Raw genomic sequence first — 26,558 nt, forward strand, 5'->3', positions numbered from 1 at the left:
CAGATTAGTATCCAGTAATAGTGTGACCATCCAGGTCTACGCCATATAACAGGATTTCAGATACCACTGACAAGTCCATATGCCAGGCCTTCAGTATTACTGAACCAAGAAAAATGTAAACTGCACTTAGAAACAGATGCTAGAGCAGATGTTACAAATCACGAGGGAATAAAATCATAAAGAAAGACTTCTACTAGGAGGTTTAATGAAAAAAAACACCTGCTTGTGCCTGTCCAGCACAGTGACACTGTGTTACCAGCTTTCCCTCAACGTGTGAAAGCCCTGTACAGGTGCATGTGGATTGTGAGGGCCTTTTCCACAAAAAGCCCCTTTTTATTGCCTCTCCACCAGAACAGATCAGTACTATACTATTTCTTTGTTCTACATGAGACAGAAACAACTGGGGGAATTTGGGTAGCCTTCTGGAAATTTGGGTGGCCTTCAATTATAAATAATTTGCACTTGTGTCAGTTTGTTATTTCCTTTTACTGGCGTGAACTTCAGTCTACCAGGCAAATAAATTTGCTACTATAGCTCAGACTAATATATATAATGTCAATTCTAATAGCTGAAGTCAAAGCACAGTGAAGGTTTTTAAATTATATATATTACAGTAAAATCATCTCTAATTTACTTCCTACCCAGCACGTCCTATTGAAAAGTGTTATGTTTGTAACCCTCCCATCAGTCAATCCTGGATCAAAAAATATTGCATCCATAGCTGTTCTGGCTGCATCTTATTATGGACTAAAAATAAAAACAAATGTACACCTAAACCCTGCAAAAATACAGCTAGGCTTTCGTCCATCAGTTATTTAAAAATACATGTTTAACGTTAATCAGCAATGATATTCCATTAGAATAATTGAGCAGTTAGTCAGAGTCCACAATAGCTACTTGCAGGAAAGTCTGGAGGGAAAAAAATCCAGACAGAAAAAAAAACATATTATAGCTTTCACCAAATGACGGTCTTAAGAAACAAGTTACACCTCAAACAGACTCAGTCACTTGTTGCTGAGCTCTGGTATATTTTTGCTGAGATAACTTCTTGAAAAAAATTCAACAAAATACAAAATTTCACAGATATGATTTGTGGTACTCAGGAGTAGAATTATTCCAAACTTGTGTTGTATTCGAACACAGTGATATATTTTTTGAACAAACAAAAAATACATAAAGAACATTTACAGGATAGATAAAAAAAAAGGATTGAAATCAGCAATATCCTAGTTATCCATTCTTGGGCAATTACCTTTATACATTTGTTTGCCCAGCTGGCTTCAGCTGATTGTGTAAATGACCCATGCTCTCATCAGTCTCTGTAACTGCTTTATCAAAGATTAGGAGCATAGCAGCATGTGAAGATTTCAAATTGGGGCCCCAAAAAAAGTGCATTCACTCCATATGTAAAACTAGCAGTGTAAGATGAGAGGATGGGGAGGGGGATAGAAATGTGGGCAATGGATGTAGGGCAAATGGAAGTCAACAGCTACTTATCCTAAAGTACTTAAAACAGCTAACATGGACCCCTGAATAAAACATTTAATAATGGAGGAGACTGGGCTAGAAATAAATATAACTGGACATTATTCCAGTCAGGTGAGTTGTGACAGCTTTAACCCAGCTCATTAGTTGAAATACTCCATGGTAGAGGAGCCAACTGTGGTAGTGATGGTGGTTGGCGAGGAAGGAAGAGCTGAAATTCTGGTAAGACCAGTCCTATTCTGCAGTAACACAAATCCCATTCGCCAGCCACAGAAGCAACCCTCGAGAAATATACTGGAACTAAGCCATCCACCCTCCCTGGTAAAAGGAGGAAGCATAGCAATGTTGGTAGCAGCACAGGTCTCAGGTCTAACAGAAGTAATAAAAAGTGCATTTAAAAAGAAACATAAATGTTTCTTAAAGGAGCATTTCAAATAAGAACTTTTTTTTAAAAAAACAAACTATATTTTATGCCCTTAGGAACTACTATTGCCAAAATTAGCAAACTCATTTCACTGAACTGTAATCTTTTTAATTTCCAGGTTTGTACAAATACTACCACTGACAAATTAAACACATATCCCTATGATTCTGGTGCTATATACAAATGGAGTGGAATGTCTACTACTGAGGTACCTACATCAAAAAGGAAACAAAGGAACTTCTTCCTCAATGGAATGTGCGAAGAAAAGGAAAAAGGTCATCATTGGGTTAATGAGCAATAAAATTTGACCTTGATCAATTGTGTTACTTAGAGCCACGCAGACAGTCTTTAGGGCTTAATGTATGAAAAGCTGAAAATGCATCCTTAGTTTTATCACATATTTACTACCAGATCTTTCTTAGCTGTGTAACACGAAGGTGAAAACACTTGGAGTTCAGGAAACTTTGAGAAAATGTGAGGAAATGTGGACAGAAAGATCTTACTGAAAAACTTTGCAAATTGTTTTACTGTAACAGCTCCATCACTGGTAGTGGGAGCGTCTTGAGGTGATGAATCAAATACATCATACAAGAAATGTATATTAAATACATGCACATTAAAATGCATTGACTTAAGTGAGAGTTTTCCTATAGCTAATTGGTATCAATACTTCAAATATGCCTGGTGTCAACACAGTTGTACATGTACATACTGAAATAAAACCCAATAACATCAGTACTTTCCTGAGAATTTTGCAAAGGAACCAACTGACCTGAAGATAAACTTTTATGTCACCAAGATCTACAAAACCAATTCCACACTAGAGTGGCCTCTGTAGAAACACCTGTAGATACTGAAGGATCCATTCATATGGATAACAATTTGTATTTTATATAGAATTCCTCACATGCAGAAAGACATTTGAGTACTTTACAATAAGGAAGATGAGGATATAATAAACACCAAGCACGGAAATAGGGAGACAAAATGGAGAGGCTAAGATGGACAATCAAAGGCACGGTCAAAGGACAGTTTTGAGGTTTTTGAAAGCAAAAAAGGGAAAAGGTTTAAGGAACTGGATAGAGAGATCCAGAGCACAAGAGTGTAATGGCTAAACAAACAGAGGAGCTGAAGGAACATGAAGTCCTGTGTTAAAGGAGTGAAAAATGCATGCCAGGATATAAGGCAAATGAGAGCACACAGTCAGGGTAGGGGAGGCCATGCAGAGATTTGAAAAGGAAGAATACAGTTTTGAAATCGACACACTGGGTCATGAGCAGCCAGTGGAGACTGGAAAAGACAGGGTGATGAGAACCTGGGAGTTGGTGCAGGCGAAGGCTTAGCTTGCAGTATTTTGGGTGAGCTGAAGCTTGTGGAGGGTCGATGTGGGGAGGCCAGCTAGGAGTGCATTAGAAAAGTCAAGTCTCAAGATAATGAAGGCATAGACATGGATTTCAGCAGCAGAAGGGAGAAAAGGGTGGAGGCACAAAAACTGCAGAAGTAGACAAAAGAAGTTTTGTCTAACCAGACAGGGCTGATTATACAATTTGCATATTTTGCCAGCAATTTGCTTATTTCGAGGTTACTTCAACGTGTATTTGATTGGACTGTATAACGATCCTTCAAGGACTTGCAATAGCAATTTTTTGCCAAAATTAGAAGTTTCTAACTTATTCTCAGAATACTATAAAACATGGTGTATAATACTTAATAATTTAAGTGCAATCCATGGTCACAAATTATCTGAAAAGTTAGGAAGAAATCCGGCACACAACGTGTTAATCTGGCACTTTTCACAAACTATGTACACACAGCAAATTGAGTGGACATTTTTATGCAGCACCTGTCTACTTGACATTTTTTAAACATCTGCTGTTCGAAGTTAAAAATCCTTCCTTACGCCGTCTTTAGGCTCCCCTCAGCACATCATTCTCTTGTTCAGCTGACCTCCCTGTAGATCTTTACCAATGCTACTCTGTAGCCATCTATTAAAAAACAAACAAGAGTGGCACTTTTTTGGCTCCCCCGTTGTTTTGCTCCCCACCCTGTCCAGGTGACGGATATGCCCCATTCCCTTCCCCACAAAGACCAACTGAAGTCAGGACGATGCTGTGAGAAGTTGTACAAGTGTGAAGCAACACCATCTCAAAAGTAAATGTACTGCACTCTCAGAGCTCCTTAATTCAAAATATTTTAATGAAACAGTAATTTCTGGTTCCAATAGTGCTTTTATTTTAAATTCATCTTTGTTTGTTCCTACTACTGATGAGGACATATCAGGCGGACACAAAATAAATGATATCTGCCAACTCCCAAAAGGAAAAACGAATACATTTTGGCAAACTAAATGTAAATCAGTGCCAGTCACAGGAAATCAAAGTAGTTTTTCCACAAACACATTCTTAAATGATCAATTGAAAATCACCAAATTGCAGATTTTCAGAAATAGTTTGACCTAAATTTCTTATAGTGCCTCATCCCAATTATTATTTTCATCCCAGTATCCAATGTTAATGGCGCAGATATTTGACTACACTGGACATAACGAGGACTATGGGCTCTGAAGACCTGCACAACAGAACTAGCCACCCAAATAGCCAAGCTATAACACTTGCATTTACCAGACAACATGGAAAATTGCCCAAGTGTGTTTATCCACAAAAAGCAAGACAAATCAAATTCAGCCAATTACTGCCTCATCAGCCTCCTCACAATCATCAGCAAACTGATGGAAATAGTCATAAATAGTCCCATCAAGCAACCCCTACCCGCGAATATCCTGCTCACCGATAGTCATTTCAGGTTCTGCTAGAACCACAATCATCTCCTGACCTCATCACAGCCTTGATCCGTGCATAGACACAAGAGCTGAATGCCGGAGGACAGGTGTGTATAACTGTCCTTGACGTCAAGACAGCATTCAATCGGGTTTGGCACCAAGAAGAGGTGAGGGATAAACCCGGCAATTACAGGCCAGTCAGCCTAATGTCAGTGGTGGGGAAACTTTTAGAGACAATAATCCAGGGCAAAATGACTTGGCACTTAGAAAAGTATAGTCTAATAAATGAAAGTCAGCACAAATTTGTTAAAGGAAAATTGTGCTTGACGAACTTGATTGAGCTCTCTGATGAAGTAACGCAGGGTTTTGATGAGGGTAGTGCGGTTGATGATGTGTATATGGACTTTCAAAAAGCATTTGAAAAAGTACCACATAGTAGACTTATAAGCAAAATTAAAGCCCATGGGATTAAAGGAACAGTGGCAGCGTGGATTCAAAATTGGCTAAGGGACAGAAAGCAGAGAGTAGTGGTGAACAGTTGCTTTTCAGACTGGAGGGAAGTATACAGTGGTGTTCCCCAGGGATCGATATTAGGACGACTGCTCTTTTTGATATATATTAATGACCTGGACTTGGGTATAGGAGGGTATAATTTCAAAGTTTGCAGATGGCACGAAACTCAGAAATGTAGTAAACAACGTGGAGGACAGTAACGGACTTCAGGGGGACATAGACACACTGGTGAAATGGGCAGACACATGGCAGATGAAATTTAACGCAGAGAAGTGTGAAGTAATGCATTTTGATAGGAAGAATGAGGAGAGGCAATATAAACTAAATGGTACAATTTTAAAGGGGGTGCAGGAACAGAGAGACCTAGGGATGCATATACACAAATCTTTGAAGATGGCAGGACAAGTTGAGAAGGCTGTTAAAAAAGCATATGGGATCCTGAGCTTTATTAATAGAGGCATAGAGTACAAAAGCAAGGAAGTTATGCTGAACCTTTATAAAACAATGGTTAGGCCTTAGCTGGAATACTGAGTTCAATTCTCGGCACCACACTTTAGGAAGAATGTCAAGGCCTTGGAGAGGGTGCAGAAGAGATTTACTAGAATGGTACCAGGGATGAGGGACTTCAGTTAAGTGGAGCGACTGGAGAAACTGGAGTTGTTCTCCTTATAAACGAGAAGGTTAAGGGGAGATTTGTTAGAGGTGTTCAAAATCATGAACGGTTTTGATAGAGTAAATAAGGAGAAACTGTTTCCAATAGCAGAAGGACCGGTAACCAGAGGACACAGATTTAAGCTGATTGGCAAAAGAGACAGAGGCACAGTGAGTTGTAATGATCTGGAATGCACTGCCCGATAGGGTGGTGGAAGTAGATTCAATAGTAACTTTCAAAAGGGGATTGGATAAATACTTGAAGGGAAAAAAGAGCAGGAGAATGGGACTAATTGGACAGCTCTTTCAAAGAACCGGCACAGGCACGATGGGTCAAACGGCCTCCTCCTGTGCTGTACCTACTATGATAAGAAGCCCTAGCAAAACTAAGGTCTGTAAGGTCCAGTAGCTGGAGTTATATCTGATACAAAGGAAGATAGTTGTAGTTGATGCAGGCCAATTATCATAGCCCCAGAAAATTGCTGCGGGAGTTCCTCAGGGCAGTGTCAGCTGATTGATCAATGACCTTCCCTCCATCAGAAGGTTAGGACTGAGGCAATTCGCTGACAATTCTACAGTGTTCAGCGCCTTTCATAACTCCTCCGATAATAAAGCAGCCCATTCCAACCAACACAGGACAACATCCAGGCTTGGGTTGACAAGTGACAAGTAACATTCAAGCCACATAAGAAAAGATCTTGCAATTACACAGCGCTTTTCATTACATCAGGACATCCCAAAGTGCTTCACAACCAATGAAGTACTTTTGACTTGTGGTCACTGTTGTAATGTAGGAAATGCGGCTGCCAATTTACACACAAGGGATAAATTTTGGCCAAGACACTGGGAGAACTTCCCTGCTCTTCATCGAATAGTGCAACAAGATCATTTATGTTCAATTATGACTGCTAGGTGTTAATTGTATTCATGTGATTTATATCAATTAGTGTATTCAGGTGGTATATATCAATTGGGGACTCTCTTGTATCCATTTATATGAGAGCTTATCGAGGGGGTGCACATTAGAGAATATGGATCTCTGTGAATGAAGGCTTGGAAGCAACTGAAGACCAGGCTCTAGTATTCTATCCTTCACCACCTGGCTATCCAATTTATTACACTAGGATGTTGATGGTGTGGGACTTGGTGATGGCAAAGTTGTTGAAGGACAGGGAGGTGGGCTGGGCCTTTTCTTGGTGCCGTCTTTCAGATAAGACGTTAAACCAAGCCCTAATCTGCCCTCTTGGGGGAACATAAATGATCCTGTGGCACTATTCGAATTAAGAGCGAGGAAGTTCTCCTGGTGTCTGGCCAAAAGTTATCCCTCAGCCAACATCACTAAAACAGATTATCTGGTCATTTTTCTAATTGCTGTTTGTGGGATGAGATGAGATGAGTGGCTCATCTCCTGACCCCTCAAATCCTCTCCAGCATCAACATGGCTGAAATTAGGAGGCTCAAATACTCACCTGGATGAGTGCAGCTGCAACAACATTTAGGAAGCTTGATGCCACCCAGGTCAGAGCAGTCAACTTACTTGGTGCCCCTGCCACTGAACTCAATATACAGCCTCTCAACCACAGGTGCACAGTGGCTGCAGTATTTGCTATCTACAGGGTACAGTGCAACAACTTCCCAGGCGTACATCAACAGTACCTCTCTGCCCCGTGACCTTTACCACCAAGAAGAACAAGAGCAGCAATGTCATGGGAATACCAGCACCTCCAAGTTCCCCTCCAAGTCAAACACCATCCTTACTGGACATACAACATTAGTCCTTCATCATCGCTGGGTTAAAATTCCGGAATTCCCCAACATCATTGTGGGAGCACTATCGGCAGAAGGACTATGGTAGATCTAAGTGAAGGCCCACGACTCAATGGGTCTAATAGACCAAACTGTGGAGCAAGAATCGGTGATTCTACAATACAGTGCTGATCATGTCAAACTATTACACTGAAAAAGTTAAATCTTAACAGATATTTGATGTTAGCAGTAATGAACGGCACTAAATATATTGTAATAATTGGGGGTTATCTAGAACAGAGCGCACTTAACATAGAGCGTAATCGTAAAAGGGCACCCCTGTACCAACAGAATATAAACCGCTGCATCATATTTACATAAGCTTTACACGATATTCGAAACATGTGCTGGCATACATCCCAGTAGAGGCCCGCCAGCGGCCTACAAGCTGGAGCCAAGAGAAAATGATAGATTCTTTCCGACATTATATTTAATCAACAATCAGAACACATCTCTCCACGGTTTATGAAAAGGCACAAAGTAGTAAATGACAAAATGAAGAGGTTAATAGTTAAATGACATACTAACGGTATAGATTGTTACCTGTGAAACTGTATCAATTGCTTTCTAAATTAATAATTCTTACAACAAATCAGTTATGTATGTACAAAACATTATATGTGTGTGTAAAATTAGCAATAGTATGCAATCAGCCAACAGAGAATGCCTAATTTTCTCCATATATTTTTGGTTTTGCTGTACACAAGTCTGACGTCCAAAAGATTGCTTTTCAACTCAGTTCTGAAACCTTGCTTGGTACAATATTGTGCATAATATTGGTCCAGGCCAGGCCAGGCTAAAAGCTAATATGGAGTAGCACAGAGTAGAGTGTCAGATCAAATCATAGACTGGCCAAGCTGTGAAGATTCAACCCATATATAACCCTCAATATGACGACTGGAAAAGGCAATTGGAGATTGGATACATTCAGACCATTTACATCAGTCAGATTTTAATTCATTCAGTCAGTGCTCTTAGTCAGAGCTTTCAAAGTGGTGGCCAATCTGATTCTATCAGTAGCATTGCTTTCAAAAGCCTTCATCCGACATTTGCTTTCTTTCCCGTTCTCTCCTGAAGGCAAGCCTTTCTTCCTTTGAGGGCATCGCAACCAATCCTGCCCTCATCCAACATCCGGCAGGGGTGACTGGACAGAGACTGGGCACTCCGAATGATTTTTCCCCTTGAGCTCAGAGCACTGTGATCAACTGTAGCATCCCTACCCCTTTCCTGGCTGAGATAAGCAAACAGCACAGGAAATCAAAGGGACAAAGAAAACTTTGGGACCCCCATGAGGGATCCCAGGAAGGATAATGATAATTAATGAACAAGGAATGGTGGAACGTCTTAATGATTTACTTGTGTCAGTATTTACAAATGAATCAGAGGAGCACATTCTCCATATAAAATTTGAATTTAAAAAGGCAAGAGGGGAGAAAACCAACAGTTACCCTCAAAGAAGTGACGGACAGACTAAGTGAACTGAAAGGGAGCAAGGGATGGACTTCAAAATAGCTTAGTAAAGGAGGGGGGTGTATGAAATCTTGATCAAATCCTGTACTTTTTGGTCTAGAACCACAAAAAAGGCAAAGCTTTTATTCAGTTGGCCATTAGGGATTAACACACTACTCCATGATTGAAGAAGTAGTACAATTTATACATAGGCCTGGTTAATTTGGGCATCTATTGTAATTAACACACCTTCTTTCAAAGTACTTTTAAAAAAACATGACGGTCCTAAAATTCCGAGGCCTAGGAGGGTTCTATGAGGGCATAGGCTTGGCACAGGGGCCAGAATTCAGGGCAATACTCAGTTCCACCAGGTCTCTGCCCCTTTTTCCTCACAATGAGAAATTCCAACGGGAAGGAGGAGGGTGCCACTTGCATCCACTCCCTTCCCCCACTGATGTCAGAGGAGGAAGCGTAACTGGCAGGATGACATCAACAACAACAACTTACATTAATATAGCGCCTTTAACATAGTAAAATGTTCCAAGGCACTTCACATGAGCATTATCAAACAAAATTTGACAGAGCCACAAAAGGAGATATTTGGACAGGTGACCAAAAGCTTGATCAAAGAGGTAGATTTTAAGGAGAGTCATAAAGGAGGAGAGAGAGATAAAGAGGCAGAAAGGTTTAGGGAGAGCCTAGGCTAGTCATGGTCGCCAATGGTGGAGCGATTAAAATCAGGGATGTGCAAGAGGCCAGAATTGGAGGAGCGCAGTGATCTCAGAGGGTTGAAGGGCTGGAGGAGGTTACAAATAGGAAGGGGTGAGACCATGGAGGCATTTGAAAACAAGGATGAGAATTTTAAATTCAAGGTGTTGCCAGCCAGGAGCCAATGTAGGTCAGCAAGCCCAGGGGTGATGGGTGAACGTGACCTGGTGCAGATAAGGGCAGCAGAGTTTTGGATGAGCTCAAGTTTACAGAGGATGTAAGGCAGGAGGCCAGCCAGGAGAGCATTGGAACCACCCACCCGAAATCCTGGTAGTTCCGCCTCACTTACACTCCACGGAAAGTACACTTGCATCAAAGTGCTGCTCCAAAATTCCTAGCCCACCACAAGGCAATGCCTTAACTGGCCCAAGCGTCCACCCCCTTTATGCAAATGACCCCTTCGTCGGGAATTTGGACAGTATCAACGCCAGGGCAGACGAGTGGCAGGAAATCCCACTCAACCGCAGCCTGAAATCTCTTCTTCCCTCTCCAAATGTTTAGTTCATTTCCGTCCCCCATCCTCCTCCTTCACATAATTATCCAACTCTCAGGGCAGGCAGATGATTTACACTCAGGATTCTTGCCAATAAATCTGCAAAGACCTGGTAGATATTCTCTAAGTGGGACAGGTCAGCATAACCTTACTGTCTGTGGGGAATTACCTTGCATTCACTTAACACCTCTCCAAGTGGCCCAGTAGAACCTGTAAACTCACCACGTCATGAACTGTAGAGGTGAACTAGTGTCCTATTGCTCCACTACAGACAGCATAATCATTTTAAAATTCAAAGTTTCCTTCTTAAAACTTATTATTATACAAATGATGAAGGGACATGTTGAACTTAGAAGTATAGAGAAGTTCCATTTATGTGTTACGGCCCTTACCGTAAATAAACATGGAAGTTATTTTGGATATCATTCAGATGGGACCTGGATTAGGAATAGTGCTTAAAATCTAATAGGGTGCTCAGCAGTTTTGAGAAAAGAACTATGCTCATAACTTCGAGAAACGCAGGCTGTATTTTATTCCTCAGTGATGTATAGAGGGCTGTAATGAAGGAACCTGCAAGATGGTGAGCTGCACTGATGTATACAAAATGCAATAACCTACAGGAGGAGTTTCAACATCAATATCCACAAAATTAAACACACAAAAACTATGATTAATTTCAACATCTGTTTTTCTCCCCCCCCCCCCACTTCTGCATTTGTTAACTTTTTTTATATTTTTGATTCAGTAAGGAGCACTGATGATGTATTTAGGGATAGCTGGCTTGCAGTAGGGTGGATATTGATTGCAGCAGTGCACACAAGTTAAACTGAGAAGCTTGTTGAAGCACCCTAGGTAAACAACTATATCTCCATCAAAGTTACTTCACACTGACAAACTCAATAACTCCTAGCAGCCAGGAAGCCCAAGTATGTTATCAGAGCTAACTACTAAACAAAAAGTATAGAAAAATGTACAAAACCCTGTTGAAGTTGACCAAAGTCTATTTCTGCCAACACAGCACATTTAAGCACCAACAGGGCAGGCAAATGATGAAATGCAGGTTAATTTCACACCAGCCCTTCCACTCCAATAAGTCATGTTGCTATGACAAGATGGTTTATTGGAGACAAGGTGCCTTCCCACTAAAAAAGAGGCACGGAAATCAAAGAGACAAAGAAAACTGTGGGACCCCTGAGGGATCCCAGGAGGGATATGATAACTAATGAATAAGAAATGGTAGATCATCTTAATGATTTATTTGTGTCAGTATTTACAAATGAATCAGAGGACCACATTCTCCAAATAAATTTTGAATTAAAAAAGCCAAGAGGGGAGAAAACTAATAGTTACTCACAAAGAAGTGACAGACAGACTAAGGGCACTGAAAGGGAGCAAGGACCTGGGCCTGATGGACTTCAAAACAGCTTAGTAAAGGAGGGGGCATATGAAATTGGTCACATCATGATAGATATCTTAAGGGAATTACTAAATACAGGAATTCTGCCAAGGGACTAGACAGAGATAAATCTGGTACCAATTTATAAAAAATGGAAGGTTAACCTGGGGATCTATAAACCTGTGAGCTTAGCTTTGGCATTAGCAGTTGGGAAATAACAGAATTTCTTGAAAGGAAGAAAGGTGAAACATAGAATGATAAAAATTAGTGAACATGGATTCATGCTGTTGGGTTCTTTGAAAATATAACCGAGTTAACTCAATGGACATCAATAGATTTAATATACCTAGACTGAAACAATACAGGAGTGATAGCCTGGGGTATTAGTGGAAAACATCCTTAAACCATCACCATTGGATGTCTAGCTTGAACAATTGAGCACATGTCTCAGGGTGTGACAGTTAGCTTGTACAAAGCACTGGTCTGCCCCTACCTACAGTAATGTGTACAGTTTGTGCATCATAGCACAGGAGGGAATATCTGACCTTGGAGGAGTACATAGAAGGGCAACTAAGTTGATAAATGAAATTGGGCACCTAAGGTATGAGGAAAGACTAAAAGTACTAGGGATGTTCACGTTGCGAAAAATAGGACAGCTCAGAGATGACCTTATTGAAGTATTTAAGATCTTCAAAGGAATGGACATCAACAGGATGATGATGAGAAACTAGAAAAGCTGTGATTGCTCTCAGAGCAGAGAAGGTTAAGGGAGAATATAATAGAGGTGTTCGAAATTATGAGGAGTTTTGATAGAGTAAATAAGGGGAAACTGCTTCCACTGGCGGGTGGGTCAGTAACTAGAGGATACGGGCTTAAGATAATTGGCAAAAGAGCCAGAGAGAAGAAGAGAAGAAAGTTTTGTAGGCAGCGAATTATGATGATCTGGAATGCACTGCCTGAAAGGATGGTGGAAGCAAATTCAATAGTAACTTTCAAAAAGGAATTGGATATATACTCGGCAATGGAAACATTTGCAAGCTATGGGGAAAGAGTGGGGGAGTGGGACTAATTGGATAGCTCTTTCAAAGAGCTGGCACGGGCATAATGAGCTGAATGGCCCCCTTCTGTGCTGTAATATTCTATGATAATTCTATGAGTATATTAGGCCCCGTGAAGGAAGGCTATGTGCTGATTAATCATAAAATTGAATGGAATGATTTGCATTGAACTGGTTTCACTGCTATAATTGTACTCCTTGGGTGTATTCGAAAAAGTGGTCATTATTAATATTAACACTTTTCAAAAATACAAGCCCATTATATTGTTCTGATTGTTGGCATCATGTGCCCATTGTTTGTGTTTTTCCCATCTCTTAGCCTCAGGTTGACCAGCAGCAATTTAATGAAACTTCAAGCTTACATTGCCACACAGAGGACTCATTGAAAAGCGGTGCCAGAGTCTGCTGTATGACTCTGTCCTTTATTTTTTGACCAGGAATTCTAACTAAGTTATAACTAAATGGTTACAAGTCATTTTCCTCTTGGCTATGGCCACTTCTAATAGAAAAATTATTGGAAAACACAGAAAAATAACATAAAATAAAATCCATGATAGTAGAAAGCATGGCTGTTACTCTAAAATTTTGGCATCCATGAAACAATATTCTGATTAGCACATCAAATGATAAAGTTCCCAATTAGGATTAAATTCCAATCCCCCCACTCCTAAAAACAGGTATCCTTTGTCTGGAAATAAATCTCAGGAATCTTATAGGAGGAGTTGTTGCCTCTATTCAACATTATAGTGGTTCTAAAATACAATGCAAACTTCAGATATTGAAGCGATTTTACTTACTTCTTCCAGTGCATCGGGAGTAGGTGTAGGTTCAGCAACTTCCTTGTTTGCTTCACAGCTTTCTGATTTAGCTGCAGGAGTCCTACCATCTGAAGATGTGGAAAATCTGCTTAATAGACTGGACTGATCAACAGGTGTCATACTGGCCTCTGATGTCGACCTTGAGCTTTGATTCTGTTGAACAGTTTCAAAAATAGGATCCTCATCATCCGAATCTGGTAGAGGAGTTGGACTAATATCCTCTAGGCCTGTGCTAGAAGGACGAGAGGATGGAGTAGGACCTCGCTGAAGTGACTGAGTATTTGACCCAGGAAGTGGTAATGGAGAAAGCTGGGAGGAAGAGGAGGATATGGGACTATGCTCCATTTTAATGTCATCAGATTCTTGGTCGAAGAAAGGAAGCTTTGTCCGTTGCTCCTTCAAAAGCATCTCAATACGAGAATCTAAGCTGTTTGGTTGTATTGAGCTACTAGGTATTTCAGACGTTAGGGTTTCAGGAGTCACAGCCCTTTCAGGAGATTTGCTAAAGGAAACAGGTGTTTGATCATTTGAGATGTTACTCTCCAAAGGAACTGGATCTTCTGCCTTCTCCTTTACAGGCACGCAGTCCAAATTGGCATTATTGTGCCCAAAGGTTTCAGATGGTGGCACAGGTCTTCTGTAATCGTGGTCTCTGGATGTCTGACCATGTTGTTGATCCAGAGTACGGGAATACAGCGGTTGGGCAGAATGCACATTTTGGTATGGAGAAAAGGCTGACTGGTAGTTTGTCCCAGACTGGCTTACTGAAGGGTTATGCGAATATGGTCCACCCTCTGAGCGAGCTGATTTGTAAGTGTTAAATGGTAACTCAGGGCCTCTGTACGATCCTGTGTTATGCGAGTAATGATGTCCCAACCTCCTGAAGGAATCTTGATAATTAGATTCAGGTCTTCTGGATTTGTACCCAGATTCTTGGGAGTAAGAATAAGCTGGTGTACTCTGTCGACTGGAATAGCTGGAATCCTGCGAGTAGGGAGTTCCCACCCGTGGTGTATGTGGCGTGCCTTGGGACGACTGCGGTGTATACTGGCTGTATGAATTTGGTGTATCCTGGCGACAACTGGAATAAGCAGTATCGTGGGAAAATGGGGTGCTACTATTTGGGGTTACAGACGGTCCCATGGGAAGGTAATTTTCACCAGTTCGAGGTTTCTGGGGATCATTAACCTGTGGCAATGGATTGGGGGTGGGGGGGGGGGGGGAAAAGGAAAAGGAAAAACGTTTTAGCCAAAATGAAAATCTATACAAACAATTAAAGATTGGTCACAAGCATCTAGTTTTCTGCACAGACATCTAGTACAATTTTCTCAACCCCAAATACACGCCACACCACATTATATCAGAACAGAAATAAAGTTGTTTAAATCAACTAATCTTTCAGCAAAGAGAAAAAAAGCTTAAATTATATCCTCTCCCAAAATCCAACTTGTAATTAGGATTGTGGCTCTGCTGTGAAATTAGCTGAATCAGTTAATCAGCTTTATTTCCACAGAGGTGACTGGTTCCCAGGCTTTAGTTACAGCCACTCCACAGCTGGCCCTTGGATGATGCACAGCTTCTTGTGTTGGCACACCTTCCGATCTCCTGTTCCTGTTGGGGGAGTGCTCTATTGCTGTTCAGTGTGCACCTCAGATAGATAGGAACTGAACAAAGAAAATAGACATGGTGTGGTATGGCAGCATACTAACATGTCGCACCATTGAGACTCGCTTGAAATATTTATTTTCCCGTCCCCTCCTTTTTAATAATTTCTGCCACATCTGCAGTCCACTGTTGCATGTACCATCCTCAGGCCTATATCATCACAGCTTTGCTGCCGGACAATAAGACTGACATGGAAACAGGCTGACTGACTCAACCCATTCCACCCTCTGTTCAGCTAATTTGGCTTCCCCCCACCTCCCCAGTCCCCAAATTAGCCTGGCTGAGATTAGAAACTAATAATACAGAAAATCACAATCACAAGCCCATGTTTAACCACTTGCTTATTGTCTAAAAGTATAGTTTTGAGTATTTGTTTTCAAACAATATGCGCATTTATTTTATATTAAAAAGAATCAACCAAAAAGTGTGCTGTGTTGTCAGGCCAACCTCCTAACAAAATGGTCAAGAAATAAATTAGTTCAATGGAATTAAATGATTTTAAAGGGAAAATAATAGTGGTGTGAAATGAATTACAGAAACCAAACCTTGAATAACTCATTTTTTCTCTATTTTCAGATTTAAGCATAGCCCGAAGAGAAAGGAAAATTACAGTTTTGAAGAACTGTAGCTATATTACAATTACATTTCTACAAAAGTTCAGTAGCATGTTTCTTGAAATTAAAACATGAGTAATCAATGCATTATTCAGAATCTAAAGAAACTCCTTGAATTGTGTTACTGTACAGTACTGTCAAAAGGTTGCTTTATTAAAAAAGAAAATGGCTGGAAAATGTGATTTAAAATATTACCTCAGCTTCCTTTAAGACAATCCCTCATAAATGAATATTTCCGTTAACAGATATTAAAGATCCAAACTTGTCTACGTACCTCATTACATTCACTGAATAATTAATCCAACTCCGATTAGCTGACTTTTTCGGGCTCAGATTACCAATCTACCTGCCCAAATTATATAAGTCACCTCTTCCAAAATATTGATAGATGTGTGAAATAAATGTCAATACTAGAAAAAAAATGCTCAAAACCACCAATGTCACAAAACTGCCCATTACAATTAAAATTAAGCAGGAAATTAACACGAAATGCTTGTTTTTTTTGTTGAACTATTCCTTTACTACAATATCCTGAAAAACAAGTTATTCACTTAGCAGGGATGAAACTTCTTTAATTTATAGATTCCTAGTTCAGGTTTTTAAAATCAGTCATTCTCCCCTCCTTCCCCGCCCCCCCCTCCCATTTTATCCTCTCTTTTACTGACACATTGTAAACAATTTTACAACACCAAGTTATAGTCCAACGATTTTATTTTTAATCCCACAAGCTTTCGGGGGCTTTCCCCTTCCTCAGGCGGTGTTTTTTTTTCCACACCGCCTGAGGAAGGGGAAAGCCCCCGAAAGCTTGTGGGATTAAAAATAAAATCGTTGGACTATAACTTGGTGTTGTAAAATTGTTTACAATTGTTAACCCCAGTCCATCACCGGCATCTCCACATCATTACTGACACATGGTGGAGTACAGTTCCACTATCTCACCCAAGTGGTATTTTTTCAATGTGCGAGCCAATAGTGAGTGTTGGCAGGCTATTTGATCCTGGGAGGCATCACAGCTAGATTTGATCCTGTCCCCACGCACATATTTTCCAGTATGGGTCTCTGCAAACTGATCAGGAGCAGGAATACTGGTTGTTTTTTTTCCCTCCCTAGTCCAGGAATGCTGTGACCAATTAAAAGCTTCCCTACTGCCTCGCCAGCAAAGACAGACGACCCTCCTACTCCATCAATCAGTTTCACACTGGTCAGTGCACACACCAACTGAGCCATATGGGTTTTTTTAATCATTTCATTAATGTAGGAGCAACTATAATACTAGAAATTTATACTGACCATAAATGCCAAAATATGGACTGCAATGTAGAAATTAAAAAGGGTAACACAAGAAATTATACTGTTGGGGAGAGGGGATTGCTTTACAGAGTTACTGGTTAGTGTTGATGCCTGGGAAGAGGAATGGAACTTTGCTCAAAGTAGCAGTATTCCCTTTTAAGGATTGCATTTTACAAATCCATAATTTGTAAGTGAGATTCAGTTTGACTGAATCTCTGTAACTATTTCATTCTGATCAGGTTTCTCTTAAAGGCTGTTTATGTATTACACTATTAATTGGTTCACTGATGGCGCTCATAGATTTTAATACAACAAAACCCATATTATAAAAAGGGGGCACCACACAGTGTGTTTGAACAATATCACACTGTGCAGACAGTGACAGGACATCAGTTTGCCCCTTCGATTCCCCATATGGGTAGTTAGCAATCCCAGCCAGGAGGTTGCGGTGAGGCACCACAGATTTCACCAAAGAGAATTGGAGAAAATAATTTGTAGGAGAAATCATTCCCATAGACATCCCCATGCACAGTACAAAGTGGCACTGGCAACACACTAGTGGTAAGCTATCTGCCTACCTGGTAGTAGGCAGCAGAGCAGGATTATACAAGAGGAACAAAACAAAAAACTTAATGGATTTTTAAAATGGTGATATAGTACTGTTACTCTGTACTAGTTAAATACTACAAAATTAAAGTACATTTTTGGCCACTTATATTTTACTAATCTTGCCTCTTTTTAAAAAAATACAATATTAACCCTCACTGGAATATTTTTTCCATTATCCATACTCTGCAAAATACTGGCAATTCTTTTTTTAAAACCAAACATTTTGTCTGCACAGGTAAAATACAACTATATCCTAATAAGTAGTATTCTGGCAGTGTGTATGCATTTATTGCCATGAATGCAGTGAATATTAAGAATTTTTTTTAAAGCTAGATTGTTACAAATACTGAACTCTTAGAGTGGACTTTAAGAACATACATTTTAACCATAAAGAAGAGGAATTTGAAGTGTTTGCCCCAATAACCCTTAATAGCACCTTTCAACAGCAAACCACTCTAAACATTACAAATTTATATTCATATGGGATGAAAGGGTTGTCCCATGAGAAAAGATTGAGTAGAATGGGCCTATATTCTCTGGAGTTTAGAAGAATGAGAGGTGATCTCATCAAAACATATAAAATTCTGAGAGCGCTTTACAGGGTAGATGCTGAGAGGCTGTTACTCCTAGCTGGAGAGTCTAGAACCAGGGGCCATAATCTCAAGATAAGGGGTTGGTCATTTAGGACTGAGATGAGGAAAAGTTTCTTCACTCAGAGGGTTGTGACTATTTGGAATTCTCTACCTGTGAGTGCTCAGTCATTGAAGATATTCAAGACTGAGATTGATAGATTTTTGAACACTAAGTGAACCAATGGATATGGGGATAGGGCGGGAAAGTGTAGTTCAGGTTGAAGATCAGTCATAATCTTACTGAATGGCGAAGCAGGCTCAAGGGACCATATGGCCTACTCCTGCTCCTATTTCTTATGTTCATATAGCTCATTTTAAATGATTCATGAAATTGGAATAAAAGCTCCACAATGGAATGAAACTTAATACAAAATACATGATTTAATGATATAGCAAATTTACATAACCCCCACACTGACTGAATTTCTATTTATTTTATTCTGAAAACCTTGTCTTATGTTTTCAAATTTATTCAGCTTTCTTTTCTGCTTTCCTAAAGGCTGGCACTCAGGATGAGGTAAAGTTCCATGATTCCCAACAGCCCGCTGGTACCTTGCCCAAGTGGCCATTTAAAATGCATGAGCCATCATTGAGTATTGGCAGCCTATTCAATCTGGAGAACATCATAACCAAGCCTACAATTTTTGTCACCTGATATCCACATGCACACTTACCAATAGGAGTTATTGAATAACAAATCAGGAATGGCCAATTTCCCCCCTTCCTAGCCCTGTGATGTTAAAGCCAATCATAGCACCCTCAGAACCAATCTGCCCGAGATCAGCTAACTCAACAAATATTAGGGCTCAAGCCAGGGTCCTTTCTGGTCTGTATGTCTCAATCGCACCAGGTGTGTATTTAAACCTATCATATTGCTTAAAAATAGAACATCCTGCACCAATGGTTTGAATGTAACATCACTGTAACTTTGAATGGCTCACTAATTTCAGTATCCCTTCAAACTATAAAAGTAGAAATATGATGTTATTTTACATTGTGTGCTAAATAACTTTTTTCTGCTTTATTGATCTGTTCCTTTACTATACTGGAGTCGTAAGGACGTTTTTCCTGAGAGCGGTGGATAATGACAGAGTGTCAGAATGGCCTTGAGGTTTTATTCACATATCCCACATCAAAACTTTGAACTACCTATGCTTTGCTCATAGCTGTAACTTGTAATGAAGGGCTGCAAATGGTGTGCAGTATAGGATTTTCTGGGAAGTTTTTTTTTACTATTCTTTAATAATATTCAATTTTCACAAGAGAAAAACTGTGACATACTCCAGTAGAGAAAGAGTTATTACCAGTACCTACAGCAAAAAAATGGATCCATTGAATAAAAATAAATGGTGACATTTCTGAGAGATGAGTTATAGAAGGAGTCAGTTTCTGAGATTTGGTCTGCCTCTGTTGACCATTTGATCATTAGGCACCACATTGGAGTATCATAGCAAAATTTTAGATCACAGGTGTAGAAGCACAAACCCACTTATAACCTTTTGCTTATTCTGAAAAGAATGAACAACATCCATTCAATACCTCTGACATTGTCAACAACAGTTTCCTCAACCTATGATGAAGTTAACTCCTCTGGCAAACAACACTTCAATTTAATTAAAATGTAACCTAAATGGTTACATTGGCCCAACGCATTGCTGGATTGGCACACAGCATACCAAAGTGATAGAATACTGGGTGGCACCCAGGACTCCCCCACTGAGTTCCTATTAATTGGCTGCAATAGGAAAAGAAGTGGCTGAGGTTCCACACCTGGTCATTGGAGGTCCCTATCTAGACATTTCCCCACAACATGAATTACCACCGGCCACCTCTCTCACACCATTTCCAAGCAGCTAGTTAAACAATGGTACTGGCAGGAGCCTGGGAGCAGATTTCCTGACTAACCTTATGTGTTGGTGACTAGTGTATCCCATAAGGTAGACCTAAAGGCCGGGGAGATATAGTAAAATGGTCGGCTCAGGGATAAGTGTTTTAAGTCACAATAAATTTTTAAATAAATAAATAAATTTTCCCCTAAGTATAAACAAAATACTGGTTGGAGCATTGTGGGGAAACTGGAGCAGACTCCAAATTATTCAAGACTAATTCATTTTTAAAAGATTGAAAAATATATTTTTCTCCTATTCCTTATTGTGCTAACGTCATTTAATAACCTTCATCAGGTTGGATCGGATTTATACAAATTTTAAGTTGATGGTTTATGAAAAGCAAAAAAAAAGTTTTCTATTTTTTTTTTTAAAAATTTGTTCAGTAAAACCACAACTAAATTGTAAAATGTTACAGTGGCAGTTCTGTGACACCAAGTGAAAAGCTCGATTATTTTCACTAATTATTCAGACTTGACAGGTCAAAAAAATGGGACTTGAAAAAGACTATATTTATTTTTCCCCTTGTTGTCTCATTCCCTGCGTCTATTTGGCTTCTACATCCTTCTTTATCACAGTGAATTTGTGTGCAGATCCTATATCCAATTGGGGGACAACTTTGTGGCATGGCAGAGATTGGGCTATGGAGCTCTCCACAACTGCCACTATATCCAAACAGCTTTACAGGGTGGCAAAGACTGAATAGTCGACTCAATGCCAGCCTTTTAATGGACTGGGGAACTCTGGACGTCTTCATGGTATCAAGAGTACTATTTAATAACCATAGATAAGAGGTGCAATTTACCAGGCATTATAGGATCCACAAAAGGTTTGTACCCTGAGATGGATCACTTCTCTACCACCTAGGCACTCAATGCAACAGCCTGACAAGAAATGGAAACACCTTACCCTAAAACGTACATGGGACTGTTGCATAAAAATGTTTACAAATGATTTTATGTATCCAATAATTTTACATTTAGGATCTTACTATAAACTGAATAATAAGAACCTGGAAATGTTCCACCTTAAGAGGATTATTGAAATAATTCCCATATTATCGATTTTTTTATTGTTTCAGATCAACTTTATTTCCCAGATTGCATGTTTTTTTTAAAATTACAATGGCAGTAATAGGTGATATGCGGGATCCTGCAACAACGTCTATTTTTCTGTCCCGCACGATGTTTAAAGAGCTCGAAAGCCTCGCAACTTCAACTAAGTAGACTTTTAACAGCAAGCATCGCTAAACTCGGCGTGTGCAGAGCTTCATATGATCCCACATTAGTCAGCAGACCCAGCTCTAAATATACAAATTCTCATTGGTAACGGTCGTCGATAAGGTCTTTTAAATTAACTCCCTGCCCTCCTGCAGCCAGTCTAATTGCTCGCCATTCACCGGTAAACAAATGCAAAATGGAAGGGTCACTCAAACACATTGCCTCAATACACCATTTGTCAAACGGATACTACAGTATCTTTAAATGTAATAAAACTGTCCATACCTGTCCAAATTCACTGTTTATTAAGGGAGAGGTGTCCAAAAAAGCATCGGAACCGACGGGGAGGGTCTGAGGGGTAAAGTGACCACTGACCAGCAGCTCGTAGTATCTCATCCGATGTTCACCTAGAGGATGGCAGGAGCATGATCACTAACGGAGCTCACAGCCAGAACACAAGAGTCTTAAATTACACAGATCTTCACAGTAACTCGCCGATCAACGGAAACAAGCGCTACCCCTCAAGGTGGAAGCAACATATTGATCAGAATTCCACGTGATTGTTGTATGTATAAAAACCGACGCGACTGTACAAACTTAGTTTGAACGATACCAAATCATAGCAGCACGATTCCACAGCTTTCGGTCATTCATTAACGTATTAATGTTCAGCAGCAAGATCCTCAAAATACGCGGGTTGGGGTGGGGGGGGGGTGGATTTTACAAATTACAGCAGTCCCTATGTCTGTTTCCTAGCAACATTAAACAACTTGCATTTATGTGTACACGTGACTTGCAACCGACATTAAAACTAGTCAATATTACATATTTACATTACAGTCCCTGATAATGAAACGAGCGAGGCTTTAAATAATTTTGGGATACACAGTCTGACTGAACGCAATTGATTAAAGTTACTTTTATGCACCTTTGGTATCCAGCTCCACATGGATGATGTTTCCCATTACGGAAGTGTTGTGGAGGTGCAGGACTGTATCCTTCGCTCCCTTCACTGTGGCGAACAACACTTTCGCGATTCCCAGATGCTTCTTGTTCTTGGGGTTGTAAAGTATCTCCACTTCTTCCACCTCGCCATACTTCTTGCACATGTCTAACAGAAACGCCTCTCGTATGTTATCGTTCAGCTTTGCAAACGTTACCTGCTTGGGAGGTACGGGTCCTACGTAATGTTCGTCGATCTGTTGACACCAGGGGGTACATTCGATCAAACTTACTCTCCATTTCTAATCAAAAAAGGTCATTTTGGACACTTCAATATTTATTTACGTTTTGAAGTTGCAGGGTAAAACGTTTGAGTAACACACTGCGTGTTGGGGTTGTCAGGAAATTCTACTAAGGAGTTGGAGTGGAGAAACCATTCAGATTTTTCCCCCTTACCTTAAATTTTGGAACAGGCAAATCTAGTTCTTTGCTTTTGGTCCACATGCGTCCAACTCGAGGGTCTCTGACGGTATCAACCGGTGGGATACCGGGATTCTGTAATGATAATGATTGGCATTTTTTAAAAAAGGGCTAAGAATGTGCAGCAAACTGGCGAACGCGTTACCGAGTAATTGGACTGTCAGTTTAAGAGCACCTGACAGGACGACCCACAATGTAACTTTACTCGCTTACAACATTGTAACAATGGCAGCATCCTGTGATAAACACAGCAGACATCGAATTAATGGCTATACTGCCACAGTATCACTCACAGGGAGACTAAAATGTTGGCCATCGTAGCGGTAGAGTTTGTGTTGTCCCTTCTTCAACGCTGGGTCAATAATCAACTTATAACTTCGCCAATGGTGACTTTTTCTCTCTGCTGAACTCCCTCCTGCGTGGCTGTGCTCCATCCCATTGATCAAACCTGCAAATGGTGAAACACAAGAAGGTTTCAGACAAAGCTGACAAATGCCCCAGTTCTGCAGATTTTTTTTTCTTCCCCCACGAATACGTTGCACATTAAATGGGGAATCTAAGCTCGCTGGACCATTAGAGAAAAGAGACGGGAAAAAACAATCTCACTTGAACTCTGTTTCTTGCCATGATCTTCGTGATGCCTAGGTTTCTCTCCAGGTTTCAGTTCTTTGAAAGACATTGTCGTCGATTTCTGTACGTTTTGGACCAAACGGCGTGATCTGGAAAACAATTACATTTCGCTGATTAGATTACATTGTACGGCTCCTGCCTCCTTTTTGCGAGCCAACACATATTGTGTGCTTCTGCTCAGTGTACGTATCCCACAATCCACCCGCCTAGTCTGGGGAGACTAACTAGCCTTCCATTCTCTCAGCACATTCAACGTTTCAGTTCTCCCGTCACCAGATTCCTACCGCCTCGTCTGACCTAAATAACTAATAAAAACCTGCATGGGTGCAACACTGCAAAAGTTCGAGTGCGTGCGTTTTTAGTCCAGTCCTCGATTTATACTGCTTTGGGTTCACTTACGGTAATTTTGAATCAGGATTGGGAATCCATGTTACGTTTACGTAGCGTAAAATTGGGTCTCCAAACAAGATGGGTATAGGTGGTTCAAGTTTGAGGACTCCAATTGAGCATTAACTTCCATTTCGCCATTGCCCTGGCTCCCAGCGGAGCGTTTTCCGATATTTTTTTTGACACCTATACCAAGTAATGGCTCAGGAATTTCGCCCGGTCTGTCACACAATCGTTAACTTCCGAGTGGTTTGAATGGCTGGCCGATTTTGCTTGTTAAAGGTGGTTGGTAAGGGGAGCCAATCAGAAAGGGGCTTGCATGAGGCTTGTGGTTTTTGAAGCTGAAGTGAAAGATCCTTGAGCAGAGGAGAGGCTCAGACTGGGCTTTGTGAGCGCGTTGCAACAGTACTAGCAAGGACGGCGCTCTCCTTTGTTACAAATGGCAAGATCTCTCTTCACAGTTTCAAAGCACTGTTTTTTTTTTAAAAAGGGATCTAATTTAGATTCTGTAATCTTTGGCCACATTTGAAGAACTGATGACGAATTGGATACACTATTTCGAAGCACTAAAGACTGAAGATTATTTTTATTTTTATTATTTTTTTGGAATGTATCTTGGGGTCGAAACTAGGTCACGGCACACCCGCGTTGTCTACAGTTACATTGATATGAAATCTTTGTAAAGGAAAATTAAGCAAAGATTGGATTTTTTTTTAAAAATGTGTTCTTTTATATAACTATTCTAAAAGCGGATTTTTAAAAATGGCAGAGGCAACATAGTCTTTTTAAAATTGTAGATACATATTTGTGAATCTTAATTTTTAGATTCGTTTTGCATTTTAGAGGATTCGACGCTAAAATCTCACAAGTAGATGATTTTTAACTTTTCAATATACAGTATATGCCTTAAATGTTAAGACTTCCTAATTTTACACAATTGATGAAGCGCTTTTTAATTTTACTATAGCAGATAGGCGTTGTCCTTAACTGAAAATGTTAATAATCACTGCCAGAATTGTTTCTTTTAATTAATGTCTTTGAACCCTTTGGTTTAGTCGTTTCAGTACAGAGATTCTGAAACCGCAGATAATTGTCAATCTCTTAAAAGGCAAAGTCCAATTTACTGATGTTTCGGTTTTTGACCTAATCTTTCCTAAAACTTTGATATTTTATTTAAGTAATTATACAAGTTTCACTTCAGAATGAAAAATCCTTAATAATTGGGTTTGAATCAGAAATATTTAGTTCTGTGGTGGGGATTTGCGATAAGGAAAACCGCCAGACTTCACGTTTCAAAGTGTGACCTCTGCCTTGCTTATTGCTTTTTGAAAATTAAAATTAATTCTTTACCCAGGACTGACGTTGCCCTTTTAACACTTTCCTATATGGCATGCAAGCTATTTTCAGTATGCAGATGTATTTTTAGAAAACATGTATCTCTGAGGTTCGTCTCAAAATATATCTGTGACAGGTGGTGTTCTCGCAAACTGCCGTATGTATGACATTATTTTAAACCTGGATTAAAACTAAGGTCTGTACCACTTTTATTATATAACCTGGATCCAGCGAAGTGCCGTGTTTGGAACATTTCCATTGGTGTGGATAGTACAGGTTTTAATTAGATTAAGAATAAATTTGGAGCTTTATTATCTGTTCCTAATGAGCCATTCTGCATCGCTTACAAACAGTACTATCTTGTAATTCGCATTTGTGTTCTTGGTTTGAATTTTTGCTGGTTGATGCACTTCAATTACGTTTTTACAAAAGCCGGTGCACTTCATTCCCAGAAGCTTTTTACTTTTATTTTACGCTTGCTGGGAGCGTTCAAGAATCTAGACTACAAAGGATTGATGTGGTTTTTTTCTAAAAAGTCTATATAATAATACTCCAATATATGGCCTCGTTCCTTAGTAATTTTGTAAAGATTAAAATGAGCTCATAAGAAACTGAATTTCTTTTGGGGGGAAAATAATGCTCTAAATTAACCGATTTTTAAAATGCAGATTCATTCTAATGGAAATGCTCGTTGGTTTTTATTATTGCCATTAGACAGAGAGCTACACGTCATGACAATCTGATGCAAGAAAATGATGGCTTTTATCCCTCTCGCATTACTGTATATTTAGTGCTTATATTGTTCGGGTTGTGGGCGGTTATAGCCTCCTGAAATAGTTTCGGATTACAAACGGCCCTAAGGCACTGCCTTTTTTGTCATGTAGAGAGAGTGCTGTACTGTGGTAAAGAAATGTATTTGCCGAAACAAAATGGAGCTGATGACTCGTGTCGTTGAGACCTTAGAAAGATTAAACAAGTTGCTGGATAATTCTGTTGCTATCGTGTGATACTTTTTGCCTGGCAAGAGTAGGCCGCGGTGACTCAAGTGCGAGCAGTGAAATGTGTTTCTGTTTCAGAATTTTTTAAAAAATGGTTAGTTCCCCATCTGTGAAAGTAAAAGCTAATAAACACTCGACCCCAAAATATTCACCCGCCAGTGTTTTCAAAAAATACACTATTGGAAAGATCCTTTTTGTTCTGAGAAAGGGGAATCTTTTTGTTTAAACAGT

At 39.9% G+C, this 26,558-nt stretch overlaps 1 protein-coding gene across 1 annotated transcript in view; it reads right to left on the reverse strand.

Moving 5' to 3' along the window:
* The window catches only part of setd1ba (SET domain containing 1B, histone lysine methyltransferase a), a 116,082-nt gene extending 92,392 nt beyond the window's left edge, over positions 1 to 23,690 (reverse strand). The window contains exons 1-6 of the mRNA XM_068005800.1: positions 23,584 to 23,690; positions 23,271 to 23,425; positions 22,954 to 23,052; positions 22,484 to 22,754; positions 21,841 to 21,962; positions 13,619 to 14,827 (exon numbers count right to left, since the gene is read on the reverse strand). Of these exons, the coding sequence (XP_067861901.1) occupies positions 13,619 to 14,827; positions 21,841 to 21,962; positions 22,484 to 22,754; positions 22,954 to 23,052; positions 23,271 to 23,425; positions 23,584 to 23,656 (1,929 nt within the window). The 5' untranslated portion in view covers positions 23,657 to 23,690. The remainder of the gene's footprint in view (positions 1 to 13,618; positions 14,828 to 21,840; positions 21,963 to 22,483; positions 22,755 to 22,953; positions 23,053 to 23,270; positions 23,426 to 23,583) is intronic.
* Positions 23,691 to 26,558: the final 2,868 nt, after the last annotated feature.

Source organism: Heptranchias perlo, chromosome 25 (assembly GCF_035084215.1).
Source record: "Heptranchias perlo isolate sHepPer1 chromosome 25, sHepPer1.hap1, whole genome shotgun sequence".
NCBI lineage: Eukaryota > Metazoa > Chordata > Chondrichthyes > Hexanchiformes > Hexanchidae > Heptranchias > Heptranchias perlo.